Genomic DNA, 27,223 nt, shown 5'->3' with positions numbered 1-27,223 from the left:
GCTGCCAACGTGCGGGTCTCCGTGAGGCCGAGCGTGCGGTCGCCACTCGCAGACGTGCTCGTGCCAGCCCGACCGCGGCCGGCCCCTCGAGCTTGGAGGCCCCGGGACCCGAACCCGCTCTTCCCGAGCTCGACTGCGGACGAATCCTGGGGGCCGCGCGTCTCGGGAGAAGCGGCCGCCGTGCGGCGCGGAGGGATACACCTCGGCCGCGCCTCCCCTCCCCGCGCCCCCGCCCCCGCCCCCCCTCCCCGCCCGGCTCTGCTGCCGCCGCGGCGGCCGCTGCTGCTGTTGCTGCTGCTGCCGCCGCCGCCGCCGCCGCCGCCGCCGCTGCCTGGATATAGTGCGGCAAGGAGCGGAGCTTGCAGTCACTTTGCGAGGAGGAGCGCGCGGGCTGCGGGCGGCTGGGGCACCCCGGGAGCGGCGGCGGCTCTAGCTGGGGCGGCCGTGGCAGCGGAAGGTTCTCTCTCCAGGGCTGGACTTAATAACTTTGGAACTGTCCTCCAGTGTCACGTCCTGAACATGAGCCTCCTCCTCTCCTTCTACCTGCTCGGGTTGCTTGTCAGTAGCGGGCAAGGTAGGAGTGTGGTGCTTGATTGCTTGTACTTTCCCTCCCCCTTCACCCCTTCCACCCGACCGACGGGGGCAGGGGGAGGCACGGGGAGAATGAAATGAACGAACCAAAGTTCCAGTTACGGTCGTTGGTAGGGTGATGTTCACTGTTTATTGGAGCTGCCGCTAAAAATCGTATCTGTTCTGTGGAACCCTTAAATGAGACGAAACCCAGAACTGGAGGCTGGCATCGGGGAGCAGGAGATCGAGGCAAACTGCTTCTTTTTCTGGGATCTTGGCTTGCTCGGATTTTCATGATCAAAAACTGGATGAGCATGTGGGTGTGTATTAGCAGTTAAATATCTGAGGCTGAGGAGGGAAGGGGAACGACGATGTTTTACACAAGCAGCAAAAACTATCAGCATTAAACTCGTGTGTGACACATCTCTCGTGTGCAAGAAATTGAATTCTTAGAGACTCTTTTTTTTTTCCCCCTTTCCCAAGACCCCCATCCCTGGCTAGGAAGTGAACGATGATGGTTTATTTCTGTTGAAACTAAGAGAGGGGCCATGGATGTTGTGTGTAAGACGGCAGATGGATAAAACTAGGCATGTGTTGCAGTCATTCATTTTCAGCACCCCCCACCCTTGTTAATCCATCAAGGTTGAAAATTTGTATAGCGTCAGATTGTAATTCCACCTGTAAGGGATGTTTTAGCTTGTGGAGAACTGGTGAGATTTTTATCTCCCCGGGGGGGGGGGGGCGGAATGAATAGCTTACTAGAATAACCTGAGAGAATTTGTGGAAGCTACCTCTATTTGTCTCTATAGAGGTAGATCTGAATTTATCTTGCTTTGTTTGGGTAGTTCACGTTCACATGAAATATATTTATAATAAATGGAAACATTTTCAACTGTCCAGACAAGTTTGGACATTTAATTGGGAACACAAAATGCTAAAACATACCTTGGTGGAAGTCTTTAAAGAAAAAAGAAAATAGCTGTAATTTTGTGATGTGTAATAATTGCATAGAGTGTTATATTATTAGTATGGCATGAAAATTGTTTGATTTTTTTTTTGAGAAAACATAAATTACAAGACAAGTTAAAATATCTCCACTATATTCAATTCTAAGCATTTTCTAGCCTCTTCGGTGTTGCTCATTTGGTCCAGCAGGGGGTGGTAGAACTCCATTTTAAAAATCAGAAATGGTTGTTTCTGTTCTTCCACACTCACTGGGTCCTTCTATCATTCTTCAGCAGGGCTTGACATTTTGGATATGAAGCCTTCCTTTCTCTGCCCTCACCTCCCTAAAGCTATATAGTGTTAATGGCTGATGAAACATGATTGGATGCAGATTTTATGCTCAGAAATCAGAATGCAAATACTGAATGTTGCTGTAGTTTATAAAGTGTCTTGGTAAGATACTGCTCATTTCCCCTTGATAATATAGAGTATGCAAAATTTCAGTCATAGAAAAATTGCAGATATATCCATCTGAAGCTGATAGTAGCCCAGTTAATTAAATCACTATTATAGCAAAGATCAACATATATTTTATGCCCTACAGATATGTTGCTTTCATTTTTGCAGAGCTGCTGATTATGTTTAACTGTTCATTTATAACATAGACAGGTATTAGTGAATCCTAAGAAGGAGTTCCTGAAAATTGCAGTTAAAATACCACTGCAATTAACTGAGTGTAGCTAGTGTGGAGTAAGATGGGGACATAATAGAAAGCAAGTTTATGCAGACTTATGATTACATTAGGGGTGGTTTGGAAAAGAAATATGTCTCAATGGTGGAGTCTGTGAATTTACATTTATAGACACTAAGTGTGTTGGAATTTGGGGGACAAAAGAGAAATCTAGGAATGTTTAAATATTATACGCAGGCACAATTTAATGTAGGTCTCTATATGTGACATACCTGAAATTTGGGATTCCCCTAATTTATAATTAAGAAAGCAGGGTAATTGTAAAGAAGGGCTCTAAAATTAAAGCATGCCTGAAAGGGAGCCTATATTCACTGTCATGAAACAGGGGAGGAGGGGAACATCATTTGGAAGATCTCTCTATCTAGTGCGATTTAAAAATGCATGGCACTGATAGAGGCATAGATGCACATCAGAGAGACTTAGCTTTTGTGAAACTGAACATGTAGTACTTCTGTGCCCTGTCTCCTAATGAAGTCAGAAATGCTGGGAAACAGCAATCCTGATCTTGGAGTCCGATTCTCCTATGCCAGTGTTTTGTCCTCCAATTAAGGATGCAGAAGCAAGTATCAGACACACCACTGGAGCAGTTTTTGAATAAAAGGGATCTAGTGCAACTCATAATTTTGTTTATTCTTTTATAAATGGGGCCATGGAAAAGCCTCCAGTTCGTGATCCCTGGGCTAACCTTAGAAATACTAAAATCCCAGCTTGCTGATTTATGTTTCCAACAATATACTTGCAGGGGATTTTATGAAGCATGATTGAAGCTATTGCTTTGGAAAGTGGTGTGCAGTTAGACTGGGGAAAGGCAATGATGATGTATTCCCTTTTAAGTAGTCAAAACGTTTTGAACTGCTGCAGTTGAGCAGCAGAAAATGACAGAAGTGAAAAACTGAGCAACTTAAGTGGATGCCAATACCATAATTAGCTAACAAGGTCTAATAGTTCTAACTTTCAACACAACATTATTGTTCTACTGTAGGGAAAGCCTTTTTTATTACAGCAGGAATACGCCTTTAAAAAGTCTCTCATTTCCACTGCAAGATTAGTATCTAATGAAGTAAGGTTGGGATTTAATTGTCAAGTCTGAATTTAATTGTCAACTGAAAGGAGATTCTATAACTCTTAGCTTCTGCTATTATTTTTCTTTGTATTCAAAAGTTGTTCACAGTCTCCATCATCATAAATCTCAAGTAATAACCTGAGTCTGTGATTCACAGTGTATTTGCTGTTTGGATCTATGTAAACCCAATTCCCAAACTGTAATACGTATGTGCTGCTAAGCCAAAGTCATGGGGAGGGGGAGGTGAATTGCCCAGTTAATTCGTTGAACTTAAGGCTCTCTGCTTACATTTTCTCTTTCTGGTGAAGTATTAGTAAGTCATTGTTCATTAGAGACCTGTACCTTCTAAAAATAAAGCGTGGGGGTGTGTATGTGTGGGTGTGTGGGTGACTGCTAGTTTCACTTCTACAGGAAGTGTGGGTGTGTGGGTGACTCCTAGTGTGTGGGTGACCGCGAGTTTCATTTCTATAGGAAGGTCTCCGCGAACCTGTCTTCAGTGTAGGCTGTTCACAGACAGCCTCTCTCATGTCCGTTTTAATCTACTCTGCTCTAATTCTTTGATATCAGCCTCTCTTGGAACATTTCTATTGAATCAACTCCATATGCATTTGCACTTAGAGAAGACAGGCTATGTGAATTAATACCGTTACTGTCAATGAGCCACCCAGAGGATTTCCTTTCCTGCTTTATGTCAAAGGAGTTAAACAGTGCATTTGACCACTTCGGTTTCTAGTGCTGAACTGGAGCCCAGGAGAAGAGCAAGAAGGGAAGGTGGTGGGCCCCCCGGGGGTCCAGGGAGTCTTTTCAATGGCACAGTGGGCTAATGTTCTTCCAGAGGTAATGTCCCATTAGAGAAGCAATTAATGGAAGAAAATAACCTCATTCAGTACAAAAAGAAAGTCAAACTTCATATAATTTAGTAAATAAAATGGCTTTCTTTCATACAGAGAGCTAGTTTGTAATGGGACTGAGAAATGCGCTATAGAAATGGAGGCTGGTAACCAAGCCTAACAGTGTCATTTGTTTTTGTCTATTTCCTTGGGAGGCAGGAATGGGAATGGAAACAAGGTTGCCAATCAGAAGGCCCCAAGGAACTAGTCTGTTGCTCTCTCCGGCTTTTGACATTTGGGAAATGATTTTAATTTATCTGTTTTCAGAGTCACTCTCATAGCAGTGAACTTTCGAAAGCGTGAAGAAAGGGATTGATAAGTGGTAGCGCAAGTTTGAATTGCTTTTGTTTTTGTTTGTTTGTTTTGGTTTTGGTCCAGAATTAAATGAGTCCTCTGGGTGTTGGTGTATGCAAAATTAATTTAATAATTTTAATATTCTGATAAAGGGGTATCATTGTTTTACAAATTTTATTAATCTAGATTCTAAATTCCCTGTGCCCTTAATACTCTCCCAATTATGCTAAGGATGGACCTACTTAAAATATTATAAAATAGCTTTAATTTTCCAAATTGTATGCTATGAGAACACTTTGAGATACCACCAGTGCTTGTATGCTTTCATTAAGTGTAATCTTCCTGAACTTCATAGGGCCAAGGTATCTTTAATTGTTCAGCAAATAAAAGTGCTTCTATATGGCATTATTTAAAATATTTTAATAACTTTTAACTATTTACAAAGTTATAGTTATAATAGTGCTGATTCCAAATGACTATCAACGTACTTCCTCGTGTCACATATTCACTTGGGTCACTAACAGTTCATCAACCATTACAAGGCATTTTAGAAAGCCTTGATCTAATGCAACAGACTTGTCTGAGTTTAAATAGTTAAGAGGTATGATAAGGAAGTTTAAGAGTATTTAGAAGTGTAACAATCAATAAATGACAGTTTTAAGGATTTCAGGTCAGTTGGTCAGAATTTTCTTGGCTCCATTTTGTTATTAAAAATAGCACAAAAGGGGAGAAAATGTTGGATTTGAAATCAGAAGATTTAGACCATTAAGTCTCTTGACTTTGAAAGAGTAACTTAAATTCTCAGATGTTGTAGGGCTCCTCTAAAATGTCAACCCGATTATGCCAGAGGTATATTATAAATACAGACAAATCTGCCGTGGTTTAAAAACATCTCATTTATTCAATTTTTTAAAGTCATCACAAACTTCTCTATGAATAAAAACAAATATTATGTGGGGCAGAGATAATTTAATTCATTGATAATGGTGGCTCATTCATCATTTACTCATTTATCAAACATTTATTGAATGCCTATAGTGCCTCAGACACCTTATTCAACAGCATTCCTAGGAATGGTTATATAGATTGTGCGGTGAACAACTCCAGGGGGCGCCACTCATGGGTGTAGTGATAGAATGCATATTTATTTTCACAATTTTCCAGCAGATGGCAGTAAAGAGTCTTGAGGAATGGGTTTCTTATTGTATCACAGATCCCTTTTATGGGCCAGCACCAGGTTGATATGAGTCTGGAGAGGCTTAGGGTGGGCACACAATTAGGATAAGTGATTTACTAAAGATCCGAATAGTAGCGAGAGCTATGGTCTCTAAACTCTTAATTCAGTTCCCTGAACACCAAACTTTTGCAGCGGTTTAAAAATATTAACATTTCTTCAGCTCAGAATAATAGTAATGTTTAAATTTTATGCCATTTTGTCAGTTAATCAGTTAACAAATACTTGTTCAGGATTTAACAATGAGCATAATGCCACCATTTTGTAACCCCATAGACCACTGGCTCAAAGTGTGTTCACTTCCTTGTAAGGAACGATGAGCAAGAATCCAAAGGACTATTAACTATTTTATGGTGGAAGAAATTGAAATGCAGAAGAATTACCTGATTTGACTATATCAGTTATAGTTAGGAGTTATTTGGATTCAAGATTAGATTTTCTCATTTCTAATTCAATGCCTATTTTTTAAATGTATTTAATGTTTTGTTTGAAAATTTGCAGGTGTGTGGAAGGGTAGTGCATAGAATCCAATGCTGATAGTTGAGAAGGCAAAAAATATAAAAGCCAATTAAGCATATGAGGTATCAATAAACTGGTCAACAAAATGTTGAAAAATGAGAAAAGATATATAATTAATTAAAAATTAAGGGGTATAAAGAAGCCCATAAGAATTCGACACCTAGAAAGAGCTAAAATTTGTTGAATGTTTGCTAACTGCCAGGGTCTATTGTAAGCACATTACATTGGTTTAAGTAGCTTAATATGTACAACAGCCCTCTAGTTATTATCATCTTACTCTTCCCTTTTTACACTTGAGGCACAGAAAATTTTCTGTGAGGCACAGAAAATTTAAATAACTGTCTAAGGTTGCATAGCCAGGAAAGAAACATGTGAACTCAGGACATGTACGAAAGACTTGCCCTTTTAACCAGGGCACTACCTTGCCATTCACTGAAACAGAAGGGGATTCAACATGGAAGAGGGAGGAGATATGACAAAGAGTTAGCAACAGGTGAGCATATTGTGAGAAAGGATGCCCTAAATGTTCAGAGGACAGAAATAATCCAATTCATTAAGAATTCGGAAAGGTGAGTTGTTGGACTTGATTATGGAAATATTGATGGGACTTAGAGTCATGAAGGTCTTGATTCAGGCTAGGTGTAGATCATCAGGAGCCATTGTTTCGGCAGGAAAAGAACATGCTTAACATTTTGTTCTGTTTTGAAGTCTCCTGGCCAGGCATGGGGCCTACCAGAGGGAAATGAAAAAGGAGTTGAGGGTTCATGTCTTATGTTTCTTTGAAAAAATTAATGACTCTTAATAAGACATTCGATTTGGGAGATTGGGAGGCAGGTTGTACCTGAAATTTTAAGCCTTTTCATGGAAAGAATGGTTATCTTAATAGAAATAGGGAAATAGATAAGTAAGACCACTTATTTTAGGTGAGAAGGGTTTGTGTTCTTGTTTTGCTTGTTTGTAATTTTCTACATTGATACGTTGAGTTTCAAGTACAAGTGGAGTCTAGATGGAAATGTCATCAGCAACTTTGGAAAGGCCAACTGTTGGTCTTTTCATTTCAGAATTTTTCTCCACTTTTATTTAGCTTTGTTCTCTTGTTCTACCATCGCTGTTTGTGCTAAAATTATTTGATAGGTGTATGTCTGGAACTTTGAGTAAAATTTCAAAAGCATTTAGGTCAAATTTGCTTTTATTATATATTCTTCATTCATTTCCACTGCTTATGCGTAGCTCCCCCCCCCTTTTTTTTTAATTGTGGGGAAACAAAAGAAAATATGAAGAAATAAGAACATTTAAAAAAATGAAAATAGCTAAACTAAAATCAAAAACCAAAAAAGTTTGATATGAAATATACAGACGTGGACATTGTTTCTGTTCGTCTTCAAGGGAACTAATATTTTTGAGTGCCTCCTGTGTGCCAGGTGGACATTCTCACTCATTGTCTCACTTAATCCTGATAAAAATCGCCTTTGATAGATGATGTCTTGAGACGGAGAGTGTCAGCTTGGCCTTGCGCTATTACGCATGTTCTGTGGCTGACACCCAAAGTTGCCGCTAATGTGCATCCTATGTATTGAAGATACAATTCTGTTTCTTTGTGTGTTTCTTTGATACAGGATTGGTTAATAGGGGGCTGATGCAGGAACTGTGTTGTTCCATATACCACTTCTTCAGCCCACTCATTTTTGAAGTGATCAAGAGCAAGCTTTCTCACTATTAAAGAGAAAGCCTTAGCTTTCTATAAAGATGTTAATAAAAAATATGAAAAATCAACTCAAGTACTTTTCTTTACTGTGAGTATTTGTTTGTTTAGCAGTTTAAGAACCATCTTGATTTCCGTCCGGTATAGTACATATCTGGGAATACTGAGATTGCTGCTAAGAAAACTGGAAATCACTTTCTCCTTTGTTAAAATGATGTATTTGTTTTTACTTTTTTAAGGGCTACACCCTGGATCATAGTTTTCATTTTAAAGTGAATGCCCTTCAGGCCTTGTATCTCGAAAGAAGATGCAAATACTAGATACAAGCAGCGTTAGAGATTTAACTGTGCTAGTATTTTCATTAAGATTGTTATGGTAGTTGTTAGTGCTTGGTTACACATTTCTGTAGGTTTGGAATGCTCTGACCTCTAATCCTGTCTTTTCCCATAAGCCATGATATTTTTTACTGCATAATTTTGCAGACACCAGCGTTTTCCAGGGATGCAAATATGGTGTTAGCATAGAAGTGCATGCCACCACTTGTAAAATAAACCGATGTAATAAAGCTAAGACTTACAGTAGAGTACATCCTAATTTAAGAAAATAAGCACACATAGACTTTGTTTTACGTATTAATGAGTGTTGTGGACAGTTTTTCTAATATTGTAGCTTGTCCATTCTCAACTAGCTGTTTAATAACTACGGTACTACTTTTTTCTGATTACTTTTATATTTATTGCCCTCCTTAATTTATCTCTGATTATTATCATTTACCAATGACAAATATTGAATATACTGTCAGAGCGGAGCAGTTGCAACTTTATATTATAATAATAGCATTCTGTCATCAATGAGAGAAATGTGAAACACAGATTATGTAAAAATTAAAATATAACATCAAGTATATGCCATAATATGTCAAAGTACTGATCAATATTGACCTGTTTTATTTAAATTTTCTGTATTTACTTATGTAAACCATTTATAATTCTCTAATGTTTCTAATGCCCGCTGAAATTAAGTACATTTTCAATCCTGTTCATTTTTTTAAAATGCACTTATCTCACAGAATCTCTGGTTCTGTCCTACCTATTGTATAAATTATATACTAATATTTTAAACTAGGTTAAACTTCCGGAATTATCAAAGGGTTAGAGTTACATTGTAGAATTTAATGATTTCAAATGTATATATACTAAGACATATTAGATAACAACAACTTTGATGGTCAACTTAAATTTACCTACTTAAAGTCCCACAATTACCCTGAAATGTAGGTAGTATTCCTGATTTAGAGAAGAAAATGAACCTTGAAGAGGTCAAATTACTTGTCCAAGAAGAAAGACTTGAAAAATGGTTGGCTTAGAACTTGATACAAATATTTTATTCTAGATGCAGCATTTTTCCTATAACAATGCCTGTGCTTTCACAGAAATATATTTTACTCCTATTAATGGAGCAGTTTTCAGAAATAACTTAGTGGTACAGTAGATAATTTATGTTACTCTGCTCTTCAAAGTTACTTTTGGACTGTATTTACAAGATACATGCTGTTCATTTTAGAGGACTCCCTTTCACTTGACTTATTTGGGAGTTCCTGACTTAGAACTGTTAAGACTTCTACCTTTTATTCACTTGCAGGATCCTGTTTTCTTAGCCTCATTCTTATTACTATGTACACCAAACACTTTTGCACCATTTCTGAAATTCCCAGATTTGGGCCCTGTGTCAACATAGCTCATGTATTTTACAGTTTTCCTAACCTTCTTTGCTTGGACAATTCCTATTGTTTTTCTTCAAAACTCAGTTTAGCCATTTCATCACTGAAGACATCTTTCGTAATCTCAACAAATATACAGTAATCCCTGTAAGTGAAAAGTAAAAAACAAACAAACAAAAACAAACAAACAAAACACACACACACACATACACACACACACACAGAGTAATCCCTGGCCAGTGTGTAAAACACGGAACACCCAGTCATGGATGGTAATATACCCGAATTCTGCATGTCAGACTTCATTGTAACTGTATGTGATCTTCTGTCTGAACTCTCTGAGAGCAAGAACACCTTTCCATGCTGGCTTGCCATTAAATACAATGTACTCGGTTAGGGAGTTCACTGTAAATTCTTATGTGTATTCTTGAAACATAGTATATGTTTAGTAAATATATGCTAAATGAATATTTAAATATTACCCAGCAGGAGTAAAACAAACTAACTAAAAATATATTTAGTTTTGACTGTTGAGAATATATTATCTGTTGGTTTGGGTATTTGTTTTAAAAATTTTGTTTATATCACTACTGCATATGATAGGCCTTCAATAAATATTTGAGTATCTATAAAATAATCCAGTCAAAGGGAAGGAAAAGATAACCTGTCTTACCTCCTGAACTAAAAATAAATTAGGGAATAAAGCAGACTTTTAAATCTTGCTATAAGATTTCTTATTTTGAAGCCTTATCTGGGACATAGGAGACCATTACATTGTTGAGGTTTCTGAGTCTTCACTACATAGAAATAAATGAGGGAGATATAATATGTTGATAAGGGTATAATTAAACAGATTAGATATTGTCAATAGTAAATGTCTGATTTGTCAATAGAGCAAGTATTTAAAGTCCTCAAAAATCAAGATAATCCCTGGGGTTAATTAAAAGTTGATTATTCAGTCAATGATTATTGGAAGCCAATTCTAAACTGTATGTATGGGAAGACAAGCAAGATAAGAGTATTTTGCCATATTTTTTCATAGGCACTTGGGTTTTGTTTCTTTTACAAAAAATGAAATTCAATTTAACCAAAAACATGCTCTCTTGTCCGTTAGCCATGTTTTGTCATGATATTTTATATGTCAGATTTCAGTGGTAAGAGTGTTTAAGTTAATTGGACAGAATACATTTTCAGGTACTCTTGAATGTCTTTATCATGTATTTATTTGTCTCCCTTCCATTAGCCTACTAATGTTGCCAGTATTTTGTATGCCACTTCTAACTTGAAACACAGTTTGCAATTAGAGATATGACCACTGCTTCTGATTCATCCGTGTTTTAACTTTCATTTCCCTCCTTAAATTTCACATAATTTATAAACACTTTAATTGGTTATCCATTTGAGTCCTTTTATTTCATAGCCCCCTTATAAGCCCCAAGGTAATGCATTTTACCTCTGTGGACATTGTGCATGGTCTGCAGTTTAGCAACAAAACTCAGCACAGGTTATTAAAGGATATTATGCCATTCTCTGTGCTTTACTAAAAACTTACACAGCCATATCCAAAGTGGATAGGAAGTATTCAACTCTATTTATCTCATGATATTTAAATAATACTTCATACAGAATACTTAGTACAGAATCCTGAATAATTATAAAATACCCTAAGTTGCTGATGTATTTTCTCTTTCAAGTACTTGTTCTGTTTCTATTGTATGAAACATTTTATTAAAAATACCCTCCATCCTACCCTGTGCATTAATAGATTATTTGGTGAAAGATGACTTCTTCAAGGAGAATGTCCCTCCTTCTTGCTAGGAAAATCAAAGGATTGACATCATTGGGGCACCTGGGTGGCTGAGTGGGTTAGGCCTCTGCCTTCGACTCAGATCATGATCTCAGGGTTCTGGGATGGATCCCCGCATCGGGCTCTCTGTTCAGCAGGGATCCGGCTTCCCCCTCTCTCTCTGCCTGCCTCTTTGCCTACTTGTGATCTCCCTCTGTCAAATAAATAAATAAAATCTTTTAAAAAATTTTTTGAAAAGGTTTGACATTATTGACTATGGTGGGGAAGGGGACTTACTTGTTAGTTACCTTTCCCTTCTCTCTTCCTGTTTGGCTGCCTCTCAGAAGGCATCTCATTTAGATGTCTCCACATCTCAGGTGATGTACCTAAATGTGGATGTGTGATAGGAGAAGGGAGGTTGTCCTAAGAAGTATAAATTGTCTTTGACTAATAGTGATTCCAGAACACATTCTGACTCCTGAGCAGAAAGGCATACAGGGAGCTAAGAATGAGAAAGGAGAGTAAATACTGTTAGTAAAGATCAATCCCTGTTTTATTTCAAGGGTAATTCATCAGCTAAACAGTAATGAGGGAAGGGGTGGTGGGGTCAAACCTTGAAGAGCTGGGATAAAGTGTGACATGCCTGCAGAGGAGAAGGAGGTGCCCAACAAAGCAAAGAAGGACTGCAGACATCCTTGGGTCCTCAATAAACAGTGTCTGTTTGTAAATATTGAATGAGTTAATTGAATGAAGGAAACATCAGAGATAAACAAAGCCAGACACTAGTTACAGTGGTTAAGGACAGATCTTAATCGGTAATACACCATATTGGAAAGGAAGTTTATTATTGTATTCAGTAAGGTAAAGAGCCTAGTGTGGCCTGAACTTAACTTTGCTTGGTACAGAGGTGACCCGGTATTCTAAAGGCACAATGAGGGAATAGGGGGGAAGGTGCATGGGGGCTCAGTGGAGCCAGGGAAGTGAAAGTTTACAAAAAGCAGGAAGGAGTGGTTTGGTCTGTTTGAAACCCACCTGCGTTTGTTAATTGATGGTTAGCAAAGTGAGGCTCCTACCCTCCCACAGAGGTTGGGAGAAAAGAGTCCCATCTTGAGGTATGGACTGAAACAAAAAGAAGGTCTTTTGGCAGCCTCGAGTTTTGTCAGGCACTTTAAGTCATCCCAGGGATGCCCCCTTTGAACTGTTAAAAATAATGTTAGTGCTTCATTCAAATCTTTATAGGTTAGGGTTGAGACCTAGTTGAGAAGAGAGCTCCGCAGAGCTTGGTTACAGTTTGGCAAAGAGGAGAATGTCAGAAAAAAAAATCTATTAGTCTCCCTGCCAAGTACTGGGTTACCTCATTTTTATATTGACTACATATATAGGATTTCTGAAAATTATTTAACAGATGAGGGAACTGAATTTCCTAAAATTTAAATGGCATCTAATAAGTCAAGGACTTGAAATTTAAATTTAGTTAGTATTTGGTTCTAAAAGTTTACTCATTTCTGTGACTGAAACATGGTACCTTTGAAGCAGCTAGGGATAGCTGAAGGGAAAAAAGAAGTACTAGGAGTAGCTTTAGTTTCAGTTTTTTACCACTCTTTCTAGCTATTTCTTTTGAATGGCTAAACTTTAGGTGAGTGACTACCAATTAGCAAATGAGTAAATCTTTTAGGGACCTTAAACATTGATGAGCACAGAGAACCAACAGGATTTAGAAATACAGGGTTCATGGTGGTTGTAAGGTGGGGCAGTTTGATTGTTCAGGTTAGTGTAATTCTTTCAGGATTATATAACATTAATATTTAAATATAAGCTATATTTTTTAAATGGCTTCTCTTATTGTAAAAACTGGAGTCATGAATAATTCAGTAAGTCATCTGTTTGTGGTTGACTTACTGAATACTTTCATAATAAAATTACATCAGTTCAGGATGTTTTTCGGGTCAAAGAAGAAAAGGATATATTTAGACGGACTTAAAAATAAAAATCTGTGATAGCATGTAAGAAATCATCCGGAGGCAGGTTGGGACTGCATGTTTCTCTTTAGTTTTGGGTATTTTTCCTTGACTTCATGGAAGGAAGTTATTTGCAACAGTTTCATGTATCACGTTCTTCTCAGTAAAATCTGAAGTTAGGAAGGATAATTAAATATGTCACTGGCCTTGTATTATGAAAAAAAGGATAAATTCTCATATATCATCCAGGAGACTTTCCTCAGTTCTCATTGGCTAGAATTGTGTCATAGTAACTCTTCAAAACTAATGGCTGGTGAAGAGAATACCATCGCCATGATTTCCCCTGATGAATTAGTTCCTTTCTGTTGCTGAGGAGAAGGTCAGCCTCCCTTGAAGTATCTGATTCTTCCATCAGACTCAGTGTTCATTTACTGAGGAACGAGGGAGAGAAAACTCACCAGTTTGTGGTCTGGTGTGACTGCCATGGAAGAGTTGAGGGGCCCTTTTTGACAAAGAATGTACACTGTGTCACAAGTCAGTATTTATTAAGCACTTACAGTGGGCCATTTCAGTGTACTTTGTATGTGTGATCTGTTATAATTCTTCAGACTTACGTGTGAAGATGATTCTGTTCTAGAGAAGGGGATGGGAACAGATGTTGAGGTGTTTGAATGACCTGTCAATCTCACAAAGCTGCCCGGTGGCGACGTTGGGATTGGAACCCTGGCTGGCTGGCAAGAGTCCTCTTTCCCTGCCAGGTCCCAGTAAAAGGAAGCCGCTAACATTGGGCATAGTTTTACTATTGTTAAGTTGAAGAATGGTAGGTAAGGATACTAACTTCCTTTGTGAACAGGATGTATCTTGGGAAAAATCCTGAGAAAACTGTTACACTTGATCTTACTTAATATCTGCGTTTACACATCTTTTACTATCTATCTTTTTCTTTTTAAATTGTACAGATAATGAAATTAAGAGAAAGTGTGATAAAACAGTTTACCCAAGGTCACATAGCTATGAAGGAGCCAAGTGGGATTTGAATAAAGGCATACTTTGACTCTGAGGGCTCAAGTACTTTCCACTATGCAGTGTTTAAGGACTGTATATATGTATGGCAGGTCTGGGGTAGTAGATTTGGGATAAAACAAATTACATAAACCTCACTGGTCTTCCAGAATCTTATGAAATAAAAGAAGCTAATTTTTTAAAGGAAATCTATTTCATTTTCATTGTTTTTTTTCCCCCCACCCCAAACCTGACAGGTGGATATTGTTCTCAAATTTAAGGGGGCCAAGGAAAAATATTCATTGGATTCTGGAAGAGATGGATAAAAAATAGAAATAGAGGCTAGGATCTCCTTTAGAAAGAGAAGTGGAAACTGAAAACAAAGAATATTGGTTTGATATTGACTGATGAGACCGGCTAACTATGAGTAGAAATGAGTAGATTCATCAATCAGTGTGTTAATCTACTGTATGCCTAGACCAAGATATGAACCACACCAGTTCCTGACCTCTAGATGGTTTCTTCCTGAGACTACACAGTGAATTAAAAGGCAGGCCAGTGATTAAGATGCTTGGGGTATAAAACCCTGTGCGTGCTCTGCAATTACTTTTTCTTAGAAAGCCATTCTGCTTCTTCCCACCCCTCACCCCCATGCCACGTACTCTCACCAGCACTGTTTTTTATGAATGGCCAAATATATAAAATTATATATGTGTGTGTGTGTGTGTATATATATATATATATATATATATATATATATATATGGAGTGTGTGTGTCTGAGTATGTGTGTGTGTATAACTACCTATACATATATATGTAAAAACTTGGGAAAATCATTTCATCATTCCATGCTGAGTCAAAATGCTTGCTACATTTATTCCATTATTTTCATTAGGGCTGAAATTCATGAATATTTTAAGCGATTTGTTCTTTGCTGCTTTTTGCCTCTAAGAAAGAAATGTACTCCACAATAAAACATTGGACTTATTATTCACACTTAGTGTAACTGAAGACTAATTAGCTAGTGTTTAATTTCTCAAGACTACAAAACAATATCTGTTGTCTCTCGGTTACACAAAATGAACAGCTAAACAGCTCTCCCACCTTATTTTTTTAAACAAACTCTCAGCACACAAACATTCATAATTTATGATGTTTTCCATCAAAACATATTCCCTGAATATAGATAAAATCAGCATTTGGAGCATAGATGCTTTGGTTCCAGCTCAGGGACTGTGATTGAAATGCATGCACATGCTTGAAAAATTCTTCATTTTCATTTTCCCCAATTTCTAACTGAAGACATGAAGGCTGCTAAGTTTCTAGCAGTGTTATGCTCTCTTTTACATTGCATTGTACAACTGAGTTACAACATTTGTTTCAAAGCTGCTGAACAAATTGTTTAAAGTAATTTGTAATATCACAATGAGGACTGGATCGTAAAATTGTAGATACACATTCTCTTGTATCTGTGTTTGATTGCCATGTCCCTTTTGAGGATTACTAAGTAGATAATCTGCTTCTATTTCTGATGACAGAGAACAAATTCATTTGTGTAAAGAGCTTTTGTGAGATATGTTGCTGATGTTTTTCATATAAAGAATTTCTGTATTTGCAGGTATTCAAGACAACCGAGTTTACTTATTTGCAGCCAAGTAATAGTGTTCAAATTAAATAGTTTCTATTAACTTTATCATTGACTGGTTTATGGTTTTATGGAAATAAAAAGTACTTTGAGAGGAGCTTTCCTTTTTCAATAAATGGCATTGAATGGTCCCATTTTAAAAGATGTCTTTGATATTCTTTTAGTCCTTATGGTTTGGTGACAGCAGTCAAAATTGTTTCTAAAGTGTTCAGAATTCACATCGCGTGGCTGGTTGTTGAAACGTTCTGCCTGAATGGTTGGGTACTAAATGAATTCATGCCAGCCCATGGCAGTTCCAGTCATTGAGGCCAATGGCTGCTTAGTGCTGGGGCAAAACTCTTTCCCATGCACAAGTTGGTAGTGGTTTCCTGAGAATAAATTTGGATCCTGTGGCCCAAATGATGTCTTCAAGAAATAACTCAACATCTGTGTTTTATTTCCAGCTCTGTTCCATACTCAGTGAAGCCCAGATCTCTACTTAGAGCTAAATATCTTTACATTCCCTTTCGCGTCAAAGCAAAAGTTTTGTTAATTTTACTTGCAAACATTTTTACTTTGATTTGTGGGCATGCAAATGCTTTGAGCCCTCAAAATAGCCTTTCGTGTCGGAGGCTGTGTGGTGAAAAGCACAGAATCTGAACTCTGGCAGATTTGAATTCAAATCCCACTCACCCACTTGTTTAATAAGAGATCACAAACAAGTGATTCATTTCTCTATGCCTTCATATTCTCATCTGTAAAATGGGGATAATAATAGCACTACTTACATAGTAAATGTTCAATTAATATTGCTATCATTATTAATATTGCTATAAAGCCAAGGTATAATTATATATATATTTTTTATAATTTATTAACCAGCCTTTCTTAAAAGGCTTCTAAAGCATTTAGCTCTATGGAAAACAATGCTGTGGTAAAGTGTCAGATTTTTTTTTTTTGAGATAATTATTAGTTTTGGAGAGCTGTGTTATCACTGTGCCATTGATTACACTCTGTTTAGTTTTCCCACCCATTGCAAAGGATGGAGGGCAGGCCACTAGTGACTTTGGCATTTGGGACGTTTATGGTATCTAGGGTCTCTTCTTTTTCTTTTTTTAAGAATTATTTATTTATTTGACAGACAGAGATCACAAGCAGGCAGAGAGGCAGGCAGAGAGAGAGAGAGGAGGAAGCAGGCTCCCTGCTGAGCAGGGAGTCCGATGCGGGGCTCGATCCCAGGACCCTGGGATCATGACCTGAGCCGAAGGCAGAGGCTTTAACCCACTGAGCCACCCAGGCGCCCCTAGGTCTTTTTCTTTCTTTGTCAGCTGTTTGTTATTGTGGTGTAGGGCTTCACAACTGAGGTAGAACGAGGAATTAAAGATAATTACACTATTTATTATGTGACCAACTCAGAACTGTTTAAATCCTGTATCTAGTGCCAAGATCTGTCGTGCTCTCTAGGACTTTCCTCCTCTTCCCGTAACCCTACTCAGACTCATTTCTGGGGTTAGCTGGAGGTTTATTGTCCTTGTTTGTTTCTCTACTCTTATCCATCACCTGTTTTCATCCTTCCCAACAACTAGCTGCAGTTAATCTCATTTTAGGGAATGGGAAACTGTCCGTAGAGCAGGTGCACTCTTCCTTCTCAGTGGATCATGTTTTATAACCTCTTTGTTCTGAGTCATCAGTTATTGATATTTAAAGGGACACTTGTGAAATACTCTTTTCTTTCAAGTGACTGGATTTTAACTCTAAAGTCCTAGCATTGAAAGCTACCCATTCTGCCATGCTCTACTTAGAAGTGCTATTTGAAAATCAAAGCTGATGGTGACATGTTGGCTCTCCACTCTTGAACTCCCTGTCAAGGGCTGGATGGCTCAGCGGACCGAGTGCAAAGCCCTGGGCAGCAAGTTCAGAGAGCTGCAAGGTGATACTCGGTGTGTAGACATATCAGAAGGAAATGGAAACATGACAGAGGGGACATGAGCAAATGATGATCATTGTGTTTACATAAAGTAGAAGGATGGATTTGATCCCCAACTAGAAATTCCAGAATAATTTTCTAGAGGTAGTTTTAGACCCTTTATAAAATGACAGTTTTGAATTCTCTCAGTTTATCATATAAAATGAAGCTCAAACCTTGTTCCATTTGTGAACCCTTTCTTGGTCATTCCAAACTACCTTTCTCCATTATAAATCACTAGAATATAGACTAGTATCACCCATTTATAATCTCATACAGTTCCGGGTTGTAAATGGTCGTAAATGTTTCACTAATCTTACCTTCTAATCAGATTCTAAGCTTATAGACAAAGGCTTTATGTTATGCAATGCACATACTGGATGCTCAGTGAAGGGCTTTGAAAAAAACAAATGAATGATGCTCTTACAGTGATATTTATATTTATAATAAAAGTAGAGATTTAAAACCGTGACAAAATGAATTTGTGTTAAATAAAAAAGATAAGTATCTGGCTTGAAATTAGCACACCCTACTGATAAATGGTAATAGAATATTTGCTCTCTTTTAAGAGTACCTTTAAGAATATATATATATATATATTTTTAAAGATTTATAAAATAAATATATTCATAGCCTCAAAAAAGATATATTTTTTAAAAAAAGATTTATAAAATAAATATATTCATAGCCTCAAAAAAAGATTTATTGACTTAGTGAGAGAGACTGAGCATGAGGATGTGGAGGTGTGGAAGGAGAGAGAATCCTCAAGCCCTGCTAAGTTCAGAGCCCAACACAGGGCTTGATCCCATGACCCTGAGATCATGGCTTGAGCCAAAATCAAGAGTCAGGAGCTTAACCTACTGAGCCACCCAGGTGCCCCAAACATATATATTTTTTTGCTTGGAACAGTTTTGGTGGGAATATAATTAAACAACCCAAATTGTGTCCAAGTTCTCTGAAAATATATACTGAAATATTAAACTCATGTGTTTTTCCTCTTCATATTAATTCAGTAGTTTAAGTTAGCAATTTAATAAGGAATATTTACACTTTTCCTTCTCAGTGATCTCTCTTACAAATTTTTACAGAAGATAGCAAGTAAGTGTAAACCCAGAGCCTTATCTTCTGGTATATACCTTAGTTGCTTATGTGCATTTCCTACATACCTAAGTCCCCCCCACCCCGACTTTTATTATTCCATACCCAAAGTCTATTTCACTTATAAAAAATATGGACTGACTTTTCAAATAGCACCATCCATATAAATATTTGAATTATTTTGTTACTTAAAACTATTATATTAGTAACACTTACACCCAAGTGAATTCATTCTGACTACTAAATGTGTCCAAAGAATACTCTGAAACACATATAGCTTGAAATAATTGTAGAATATTTAAACATCATTTTTTTTTCTAAATAGTCCATTTATGTTCATGTAATATTACAGAGTGTTGACAATTTCTCAGTAATCCACTTTTGATTATTTTTAATGTTTCACTTGATGAAACAAATGTCAAAATTCTTATAATCTCATTTCAATTTGATGTCAACAGGAAAAAGTTCAGAAAATTAAAAGTTTTTTTTTAATTTGTATATGATTTGTATATGAACATATAACTTAGGATAATTACATAAGCAAAACTGCAATAACAGAAGCACACTGAAAGTTAAGTAGGAGAAATTAGCTATCCCCAAAATGTCTGTGATTTAAAATAAAATATCCCTAAATATTTAATTTACTTTAAAATGTGTTACAATTTATAGCCTGCAAATGTGAAAATTGATCTGTGGTCACACTGAGAGATACACGCACAATGGCATTCTTAAAAACCTAAATAAGAACATAAGAGGGAAGAAAGGTAATAGAATAAAAATCAAAACTAGCTATGTTAGTGCATTTAAAGTTACATTTAATTCAGAGTTTTCTGGGTAAAGGGTAAGATAGGATATGTGATTTTTATTATCAAGTGATCAAATTATACCATACTGTTTATCCAGAATGATTAAAATTGATTTAATGTATGACTTTTGGGGGTCAGATAGTTTTAAACAATTTAATAGATGATGAGTCCCATAATAGTTTTAGGAAAGATCCACATATATTTTAACAGTGCCATTTCATATAGCCAACCTTGGAAAGAGCCTAGGGCAGACCAGATTATATTAATCTATATCATTTTCTTTTATGTAGCATTCAGTGATTCATTAGTTGCATATAACACCCAGTGCTCAGCACCACACATGCTCTCCTTAACACCCATCACCTGTTTATGCCATCCCCTCACCCCCGTCCCCTTCTATAACTCTCAGTTTGGTTCCTGGAGTCCAGATTCTCTATGGTGTGTCTCCCTCTCTGATTTCTTCTCATTCAGATTTCCCTCCCTTCCCCTATGGTCCTCCATGCTCTTCCTTATGTTCCACATATGAGTGAAACCGTATGATAATTGTCTGTCTTTGCTTGACTTATTTCACTTAACATAATCCCCTCCAGTTCCATCCATGTCAATGCAAATGGTGGGTTTTCTGATGGCTGAGTGGTCCATTGTACCACATGTCCATGAACCACATCTTCTTTATCTATTCATCTTTTGAAGGGCATCTTGGCTCCTTCCACAGTTTGGCTATCATGGACATTGCTACTATGAACATTGGAGTGCATGTGCCCCTTCTTTTCACTATGTCTATATCTTTGGGCTAAATACCTTGTAGTGCAATTGCTGGGTCATAGGGTAGCTCTATTTTTAACAGCTTGAGGAAGCTCCATAATGTTTTCCAGAGTGGCTGTACCAGCTCGCATTCCCACCAAAGTATAAGAGTTCCCTTTTCTCCACATCCTCACCAACACTTTTTGTTTCCTGTCTTGTTAATTTTTGCCATTCTAACTGGTGTAAGATGATATCTCATTGTGGTTTTGATTTGGATTTCATGTCTCTGTTAGCCATTTGTATGTCTTCTTTAGAGAAGTAACTGTTCCTATCTTTTATGTTTATTGACTGGATTATTTGTTTTTTGGGGTTGCTTCTTAGTTTTCTTGACTGTTTCCTTTGCTGTGCAAAAACTTTTTATCTTGATGAAGTCCCCAAAGTTCATTTTTGCTTATGTGTCCCTTGCCTTTAGAGACATGTCTTGAAAAATGTCACTGTGGCCATTGTCAAAAGAGGTTACTGCCTATGTTCTCCTCTAGGATTTTGATGGATTCCTATGTCACATCGAGGTCTTTCATCCATTTTGAGTTTAATCTTTGTTTATGGTCTAAGAGAAGGTCCAGGGCTCCACCTTCAGATTACTAGAACTCATACAGCAATTCAGCAACAGGGTGGGATACAAAATCAATGCACAGAAATTGGTTGCGTTTCTAAACACTAACAATGTGACTGATGAAATCTATATCATTTGTGTATATATAATATAAATAAAAGAGATAAGCATTTTTTACTGTTTATTGCTTAGTTTTTATTTTTAGACAGTTCAGGGATACTAGATTTCTTACATTAAAGCAAGGTGTTAAAACATAAGTTTGAGTGATGAATAATGAAAAGAAAAAATCACAAAGGCATTTTTTTAGGATTGAGCTTGTATATCTTGTACTCATTCCTATTTGTCAAATCCTTGCAGCCACGGAAAGCCTATGGGTAATAAAAAGATATATAAGCCCTGGATCATTTTCTCAAGGGATTTACCATCTAGCATCAGTAATAATACACTTATTCCCAAAGCAATAATACAAGGAATATGTGATATTTCCATATAAGTGACAAAATGTGATTTGAGCCTGTGAATGCAATTTGATTATATGGGTGCCTACCAAGTGCTGAGAATTTGATTGAAACAACACCGTGCAATGAAACTCTGACTCAGGAAATCAGCCAGTTTTATTCTGCCACCCACAGCGTACTCGTTCCTTTATGGGACCATTATTGCTGGGGTCAGGTACCTTACTTTTTGCTCATGCATTTCTCCCTGAAGTAAAGAAGATGGTTAGGTTTTATGTTTTCCAAGAATTCCTATAAAAACAGACCAACTTAAAATATTTATTGATAAGAGAAAGAGTTGCAAATTATTTTTATCAATAATCTGATTTTATAAATGGAAAGAAAAAAAATCCCTTAAAGGGATAAGTGACTTGTTCAATTACTGGCAGCCAGTAAGTAACATGGCTTGATCTACTTTGACTTGTCAACTTAAGTAGAAAAAATTTAAATAGTTCAGATTAGGGGAAAAACTGGCCAAAATTTTATAGGTTTTTAAAAATTATTTTAAATGTGTCAGATTGCTTCCAGTGTTTTATCCAAATATCCATGATAGTCTCTTATTCCAAAGGGAAAGGATTTAAAAGTTAAAGAGTAGAACTGTTTACTCTATGTCTATGTTCTGTCTCTCCAAGAGTGGCAGTACGTTTATATCAGAGAAGACGTTTCCAGGATACTGAATATCCCACTGTTTCTTTAATATTTTATGAATAATTAGAGGAATTCAATTCCTATCTTTTTAAATACTAAAATCACTGTTAATAAGTGATTTACTTACTACTGCACCTGAAGTAAGTGTGTTAATTTTACTTGGAATCAAACCAGTATATTTTATCTTCCAGGAATTCTGTGATGTAAATGTTTATTTTCTCACAAAAGGAGACATTTTAAAAGAAAAATAACAGAAATACTGCCACACTTCCAAGGCAGAGAAGGTTATGTTGGTAGGATGGAACCAATGAACTGGGTGGGTATGCTAGAGATGTGAGCTACTGTGAGTTAGAGTGAGAGAGCAGATCAAGAGGGAATTGATTTGTGAAGTGTACCCATGGGTATATATGAAGTCCTGGCCAAACAATGTTGATCAAATTAATAAATGTCTTTGGGCAAATTATGTGAAAATAGAGTTGAGAAACTTCAAGAACAGTCCCTATTTTTTACTAAATTGTGAATGATAACAGGAGATTGGGAAGAACATAAGCCAATTTCTATGGTGGAGTCATTTAAAAGGTTAAAGTCCAGAAATAAGTTTAATGAGAGCATTGAGAACTTGGGAAATGTTGGTGTAACATGGACACATCCTGAAAATGTGGTGATGATGTTTCAGAGAGGGAATCATGGAATGCTTGGAAGTAAGCCAAGTTCAGGCTGACCATTTCCTAACACTGTATTAAAGGCCAACAGAAGAATACTTACCTGGAGATAGCTAGGGTCTGTTTGAGAAAAGCAAGAGGTTGGAGAAGAAGGTGTAAAACCATTTTGAAGTTTGAAATTAAATGCTCAAAATGTAAAAACCTCTTGAAATCTTAGGAAATCCAAGATCAAGACACCAGCAGATTCAATGTTTGGTGAGACCCCACTTTGTAGTTCATGGACAGCTGTCTTCAAGCTGTGTCCTTATTGTTAAAAGGGACTAGGAAGCCCACTTCACCCTTTTCTATTAGGGCACTAATCCAATTAATGAGGACTCCACCTTCATGATCTGATCATGTCTCAAAGGTCTCACCTGTTAATCTCATCACGTTGGGGTTTAGAATTTCAACACACAGATCTGAGGCAGAAAGCGCTGGGGGGGGGTCACAAACATTCATTCTATAGCCCTATTTAACCATGACAACTTTCTTTTTTCCTTGAGTCCTGTGGGTTTTATTTTTTTGCTTTTTTTTTTTTTTAATTTACCATAGGCAGTCTAGAGTATTACAGTATATTTTTCCATTGTTAGATACTGTGAGCTCCCTTATGTATTTACTTACTTTAAGACATCTTTGGAGAATCAGGTGTTTACCAGTCATTTTGATAAGCATTAGGATATAAATTAGTTTATAGAGATGAATAAATGTGTAAAACTTTTGCCTTTTCCCTCAGGGAGCTTTAAGTTTTCAGTAGAGAAAACAGTTAAGCAAACACCTCCAATAAATTATTCTAATTATAACCAAACTCTCAAATATGGAAACTATTTTTGAACATGAAATCATCTTGAAACGTAATTTCATCATATTATTTGACTAGTCTGCTTTCAACTTTAGAATTATTTCTTCAAATGTGGAAATGAGAATGTAGCTTTATTTCAAGCTTTATAGCAAGGGAAGAACTGTGAATAAAAATACTTTTTCTAGATTAACACATATAGTGAGTTCACATTACAGATGTGTCACGTTGCAGATGTGTCAGAAAATGGACACATTGTTTGAGCCCTCTGTTCTTCCTTTTAATTACTCTGGACCATATTCTATGTTATGTATATCACTTCCCTAGTTATTTCAATAATTTTACTACACCAAAGTGAGTTCTGAATATAAGTAATTCTTTATGATGACCTTTTCTCTGAATTATATTTATTTCTTGTTTCTAAAGTGAATGAGGTTGTTGCTAAAATATCTCCTATTCTGTGGCTTGTTGATTGCTTGATGATTTTGACATTTTTCATAGGTAACAAATTTGTTGTTTTGATTCTTTAGAAATGATATGAGTCTCCCAATTCCAACTGAACAAATAACATTAAACTCATAATCCTACTCAAAAATTTATGTTGTGTTAAACTATTTACTTATTAGATTCTTTAATGAAGCCTGGCCAGCTCTTTGAAGTGAAAACCAAATACAGTGATTCACATTTCCCAAACAGACCTTCAGTCTAAATGATTTTGAGTCATATTTGAGGTCACTTTGTTGTTGTCATTGTACTTAATCTTCCCAGCATCTCATTGTTATTGCCAGAAAACTTTGGTGTGCAGCCTGCATGTAATCAGGGACAGAAAACTGCAGCATAGACTACTTTAACTGAATTAAAATGAGGCAGGGCCATACGATATGCAGACTTACACAGGACAAACATATTAAATTTGTATACAAAATGCCCTAACAGTCTGTCTTTGGTAATACATACATATGTATGCTATCTATAATATACTAATAATTTTAATTAAAAACCAGTATTGCATATGAGGATACCTGATTGTACTGATTGTACTTGATATTCTCTCGGAGCATAGGGAAACAAAATGTGTGTGTGTGTGTGTGTGTGTGTGTGTGCAGGATGTTTAATGTTGTCATACAATTTTTTAAATTATCTAATCTACAATCAGATATATAATCCATGTTTTTCATAGGGACAAATGTTAAAAATTACTTTTAGTATTGAAATTAAGTATGGGAGAAACTAATTTCTGAGAGGATTCATTTGAATGAAAATATAGCTCCTCTTGGGCTGCCTTGGAGTATGGGCTTAGGGGAATGAGTAACACGTAGCTTCTTTAGGAAGGTTATGGTTGTCACCCATAAATACAAATCAACATGCTTTGATTTTAAAAACAGAAATTGTTCACTAACCAAAGGTATGCTATTGTACAAATGTTTACAGTTTGCTTTTCCCATCTATTTTGACTTCCTACATTGCCTCAGACTTTGTTATATTTTTCAGACGAAATCTGTGACAGTGGTCAAGGTATATTTTAACTTCATCAGAAGCATTTAATGCAATCAGAGAACAATAGATTCTTTCTGATGTAAAATTCTTAGTTGTCATGTTGCTAGTGTGCTGTTTGTGACTAGAATGCAAAGTAGTTTTAATCCATACATCCTTTTTTCTGTGCTGGGATGCCCGCCAAATCTATGTCTGCGATTAACTTTTGAGGCTGTCAGCTCTAAACAAATGTAGGGGCAAAAAATCTCAGGATGGTGGATTTGTATCTAATGCACATTTAACCATAGTGTTTGCTTTCAGAATTAGAAAACAAATAATTATCTTCATAGACTAAAAGTTTGCTTGACACCACATTTCCCTTTTAAAATTGTCCTATGCTTTTAATCTGAGTATCCAGTAAATTTCATGTAAAATGGTAGAATTTAATAAAAATTATCTGTTAAAATTGTATTACATAATTATACATGTTATTAGAATAGCTAGAACTCCCTCCTTTTTAGCTGGAGGTGAAAGTCAGCAACATTTAAGAACAATGCTACCTGATTTGCTTTAATTCTTTGAATGATTAGTTAATATTCTAGCCAGTTGTCACTTAGTGAAAAAATAACGGTTGGGTTCAAGACAAAATTCCTGGGTTCATATCCAACATTGACTTAATTTCTCCGGGCTTCCATGTTTTCATCTATATAAATCTTCTTTCCTTTTGTTCCATGCTTTGGGGGTATTCACCTCATTAGTACTGAGTAGGGATGGAAGGTAAGAAAATTCACATTAAACGAATACAACTACGATGTCCTAGTTTCTGTCAGACACTTTGAATGAATCCTAGTAGCCAATCTATGAGGAATGTACATTTTATATAAATTCCCAATTAAGAAACTAAATCTCAGAAAAGGCAAATCACTTTTCCAAGGTTGTCCAATTAATAAGGGAAGAATCTAAAATTCAAAAACTGATTGTCTTATCTGCTTTCAACAATCTTGTTCATATGACTGCAGATAGCCTTGACTCTATGTACCTCCAGCCACAGCTTCAACTCTCATTTCTTACTGCCTTCATGTTAATGGAAGGGAGGAAGTGATATTGAGCATTTGGTCAAAGGTCTGTAAAAATAGTTATTGTTGTTGTTATTGTTTGGGGGGGGGCATTAACTATCCCAGATCCTATAGTAAGAATTAGACATATATAATTTCTCTAGAGACTAAACATAAACTTATAGTGTAAATACTATTACTGAGCCATTTTCAGAATATGAAAACAATGCTCAGAAGCTTTAAGTGACTTTTCTAAATTTCAAGACAAGGTAGCCTAACTTCAAAGGCCGTGTCTTTAACTATGTGGTGTTAGTTTCCTTTCCCTGCTGTAAAAGATTACCACAGAGTTAATGGCCTAAGCAATACAGATTTTTAAAAATTTCAATTCAATTTAGTTAACATAAACTACATTGTTACTTTCAGGGATAGAATTTTGTGATTTATCATTTGCATATAATACTTAGTGCTCATTATATCACATGCTCTCCTTGATGGCCATCACCCTGTTACCCCATTCCTCCACCTACCCACCCCCCTCCAGTAACCCTCAGTTTATTCCCTATGGTTAAGAGTCTCTTATAGTTTGTCTCCCTCTGTTCTTATCCAATTTTATTTTTCCTTTCCTGCCCCTATGTTCATCTATTCTTTTTTCTTATGTTCCCCCATATGAATGAAATCATATGGTATTTGTCTTTCTCTGACTTATTTCAATTAGCATAGTACCCTTTAGTTCCATCCATGTTGTTGCAAATGGCAAGATTTCATTCTTT

At 36.6% G+C, this 27,223-nt stretch overlaps 1 protein-coding gene across 2 annotated transcripts in view; it reads left to right on the top strand.

The window, feature by feature from the left end:
- Positions 1–257: 257 nt before the first annotated feature.
- The window catches only part of NCAM2 (neural cell adhesion molecule 2), a 513,860-nt gene continuing 486,894 nt past the window's right edge, over positions 258–27,223 (top strand). For both annotated transcript variants that reach the window (XM_004770518.2, XM_045088182.1), the window contains exon 1: positions 258–574. In XM_004770518.2, the coding sequence (XP_004770575.1) occupies positions 520–574 (55 nt within the window). In that variant the 5' untranslated portion in view covers positions 258–519. The remainder of the gene's footprint in view (positions 575–27,223) is intronic.

The sequence above is a fragment of the Mustela putorius genome, unplaced genomic scaffold (genome assembly GCF_011764305.1).
Source record: "Mustela putorius furo isolate JIRA1106 unplaced genomic scaffold, ASM1176430v1.1 tig00003834_pilon_pilon_pilon, whole genome shotgun sequence".
In the NCBI taxonomy this organism is placed as follows: Eukaryota; Metazoa; Chordata; class Mammalia; order Carnivora; family Mustelidae; genus Mustela; species Mustela putorius.
Note: the sequence above shows the minus strand (reverse complement) of the source record. Positions and strands in the feature narration are given on the sequence as shown.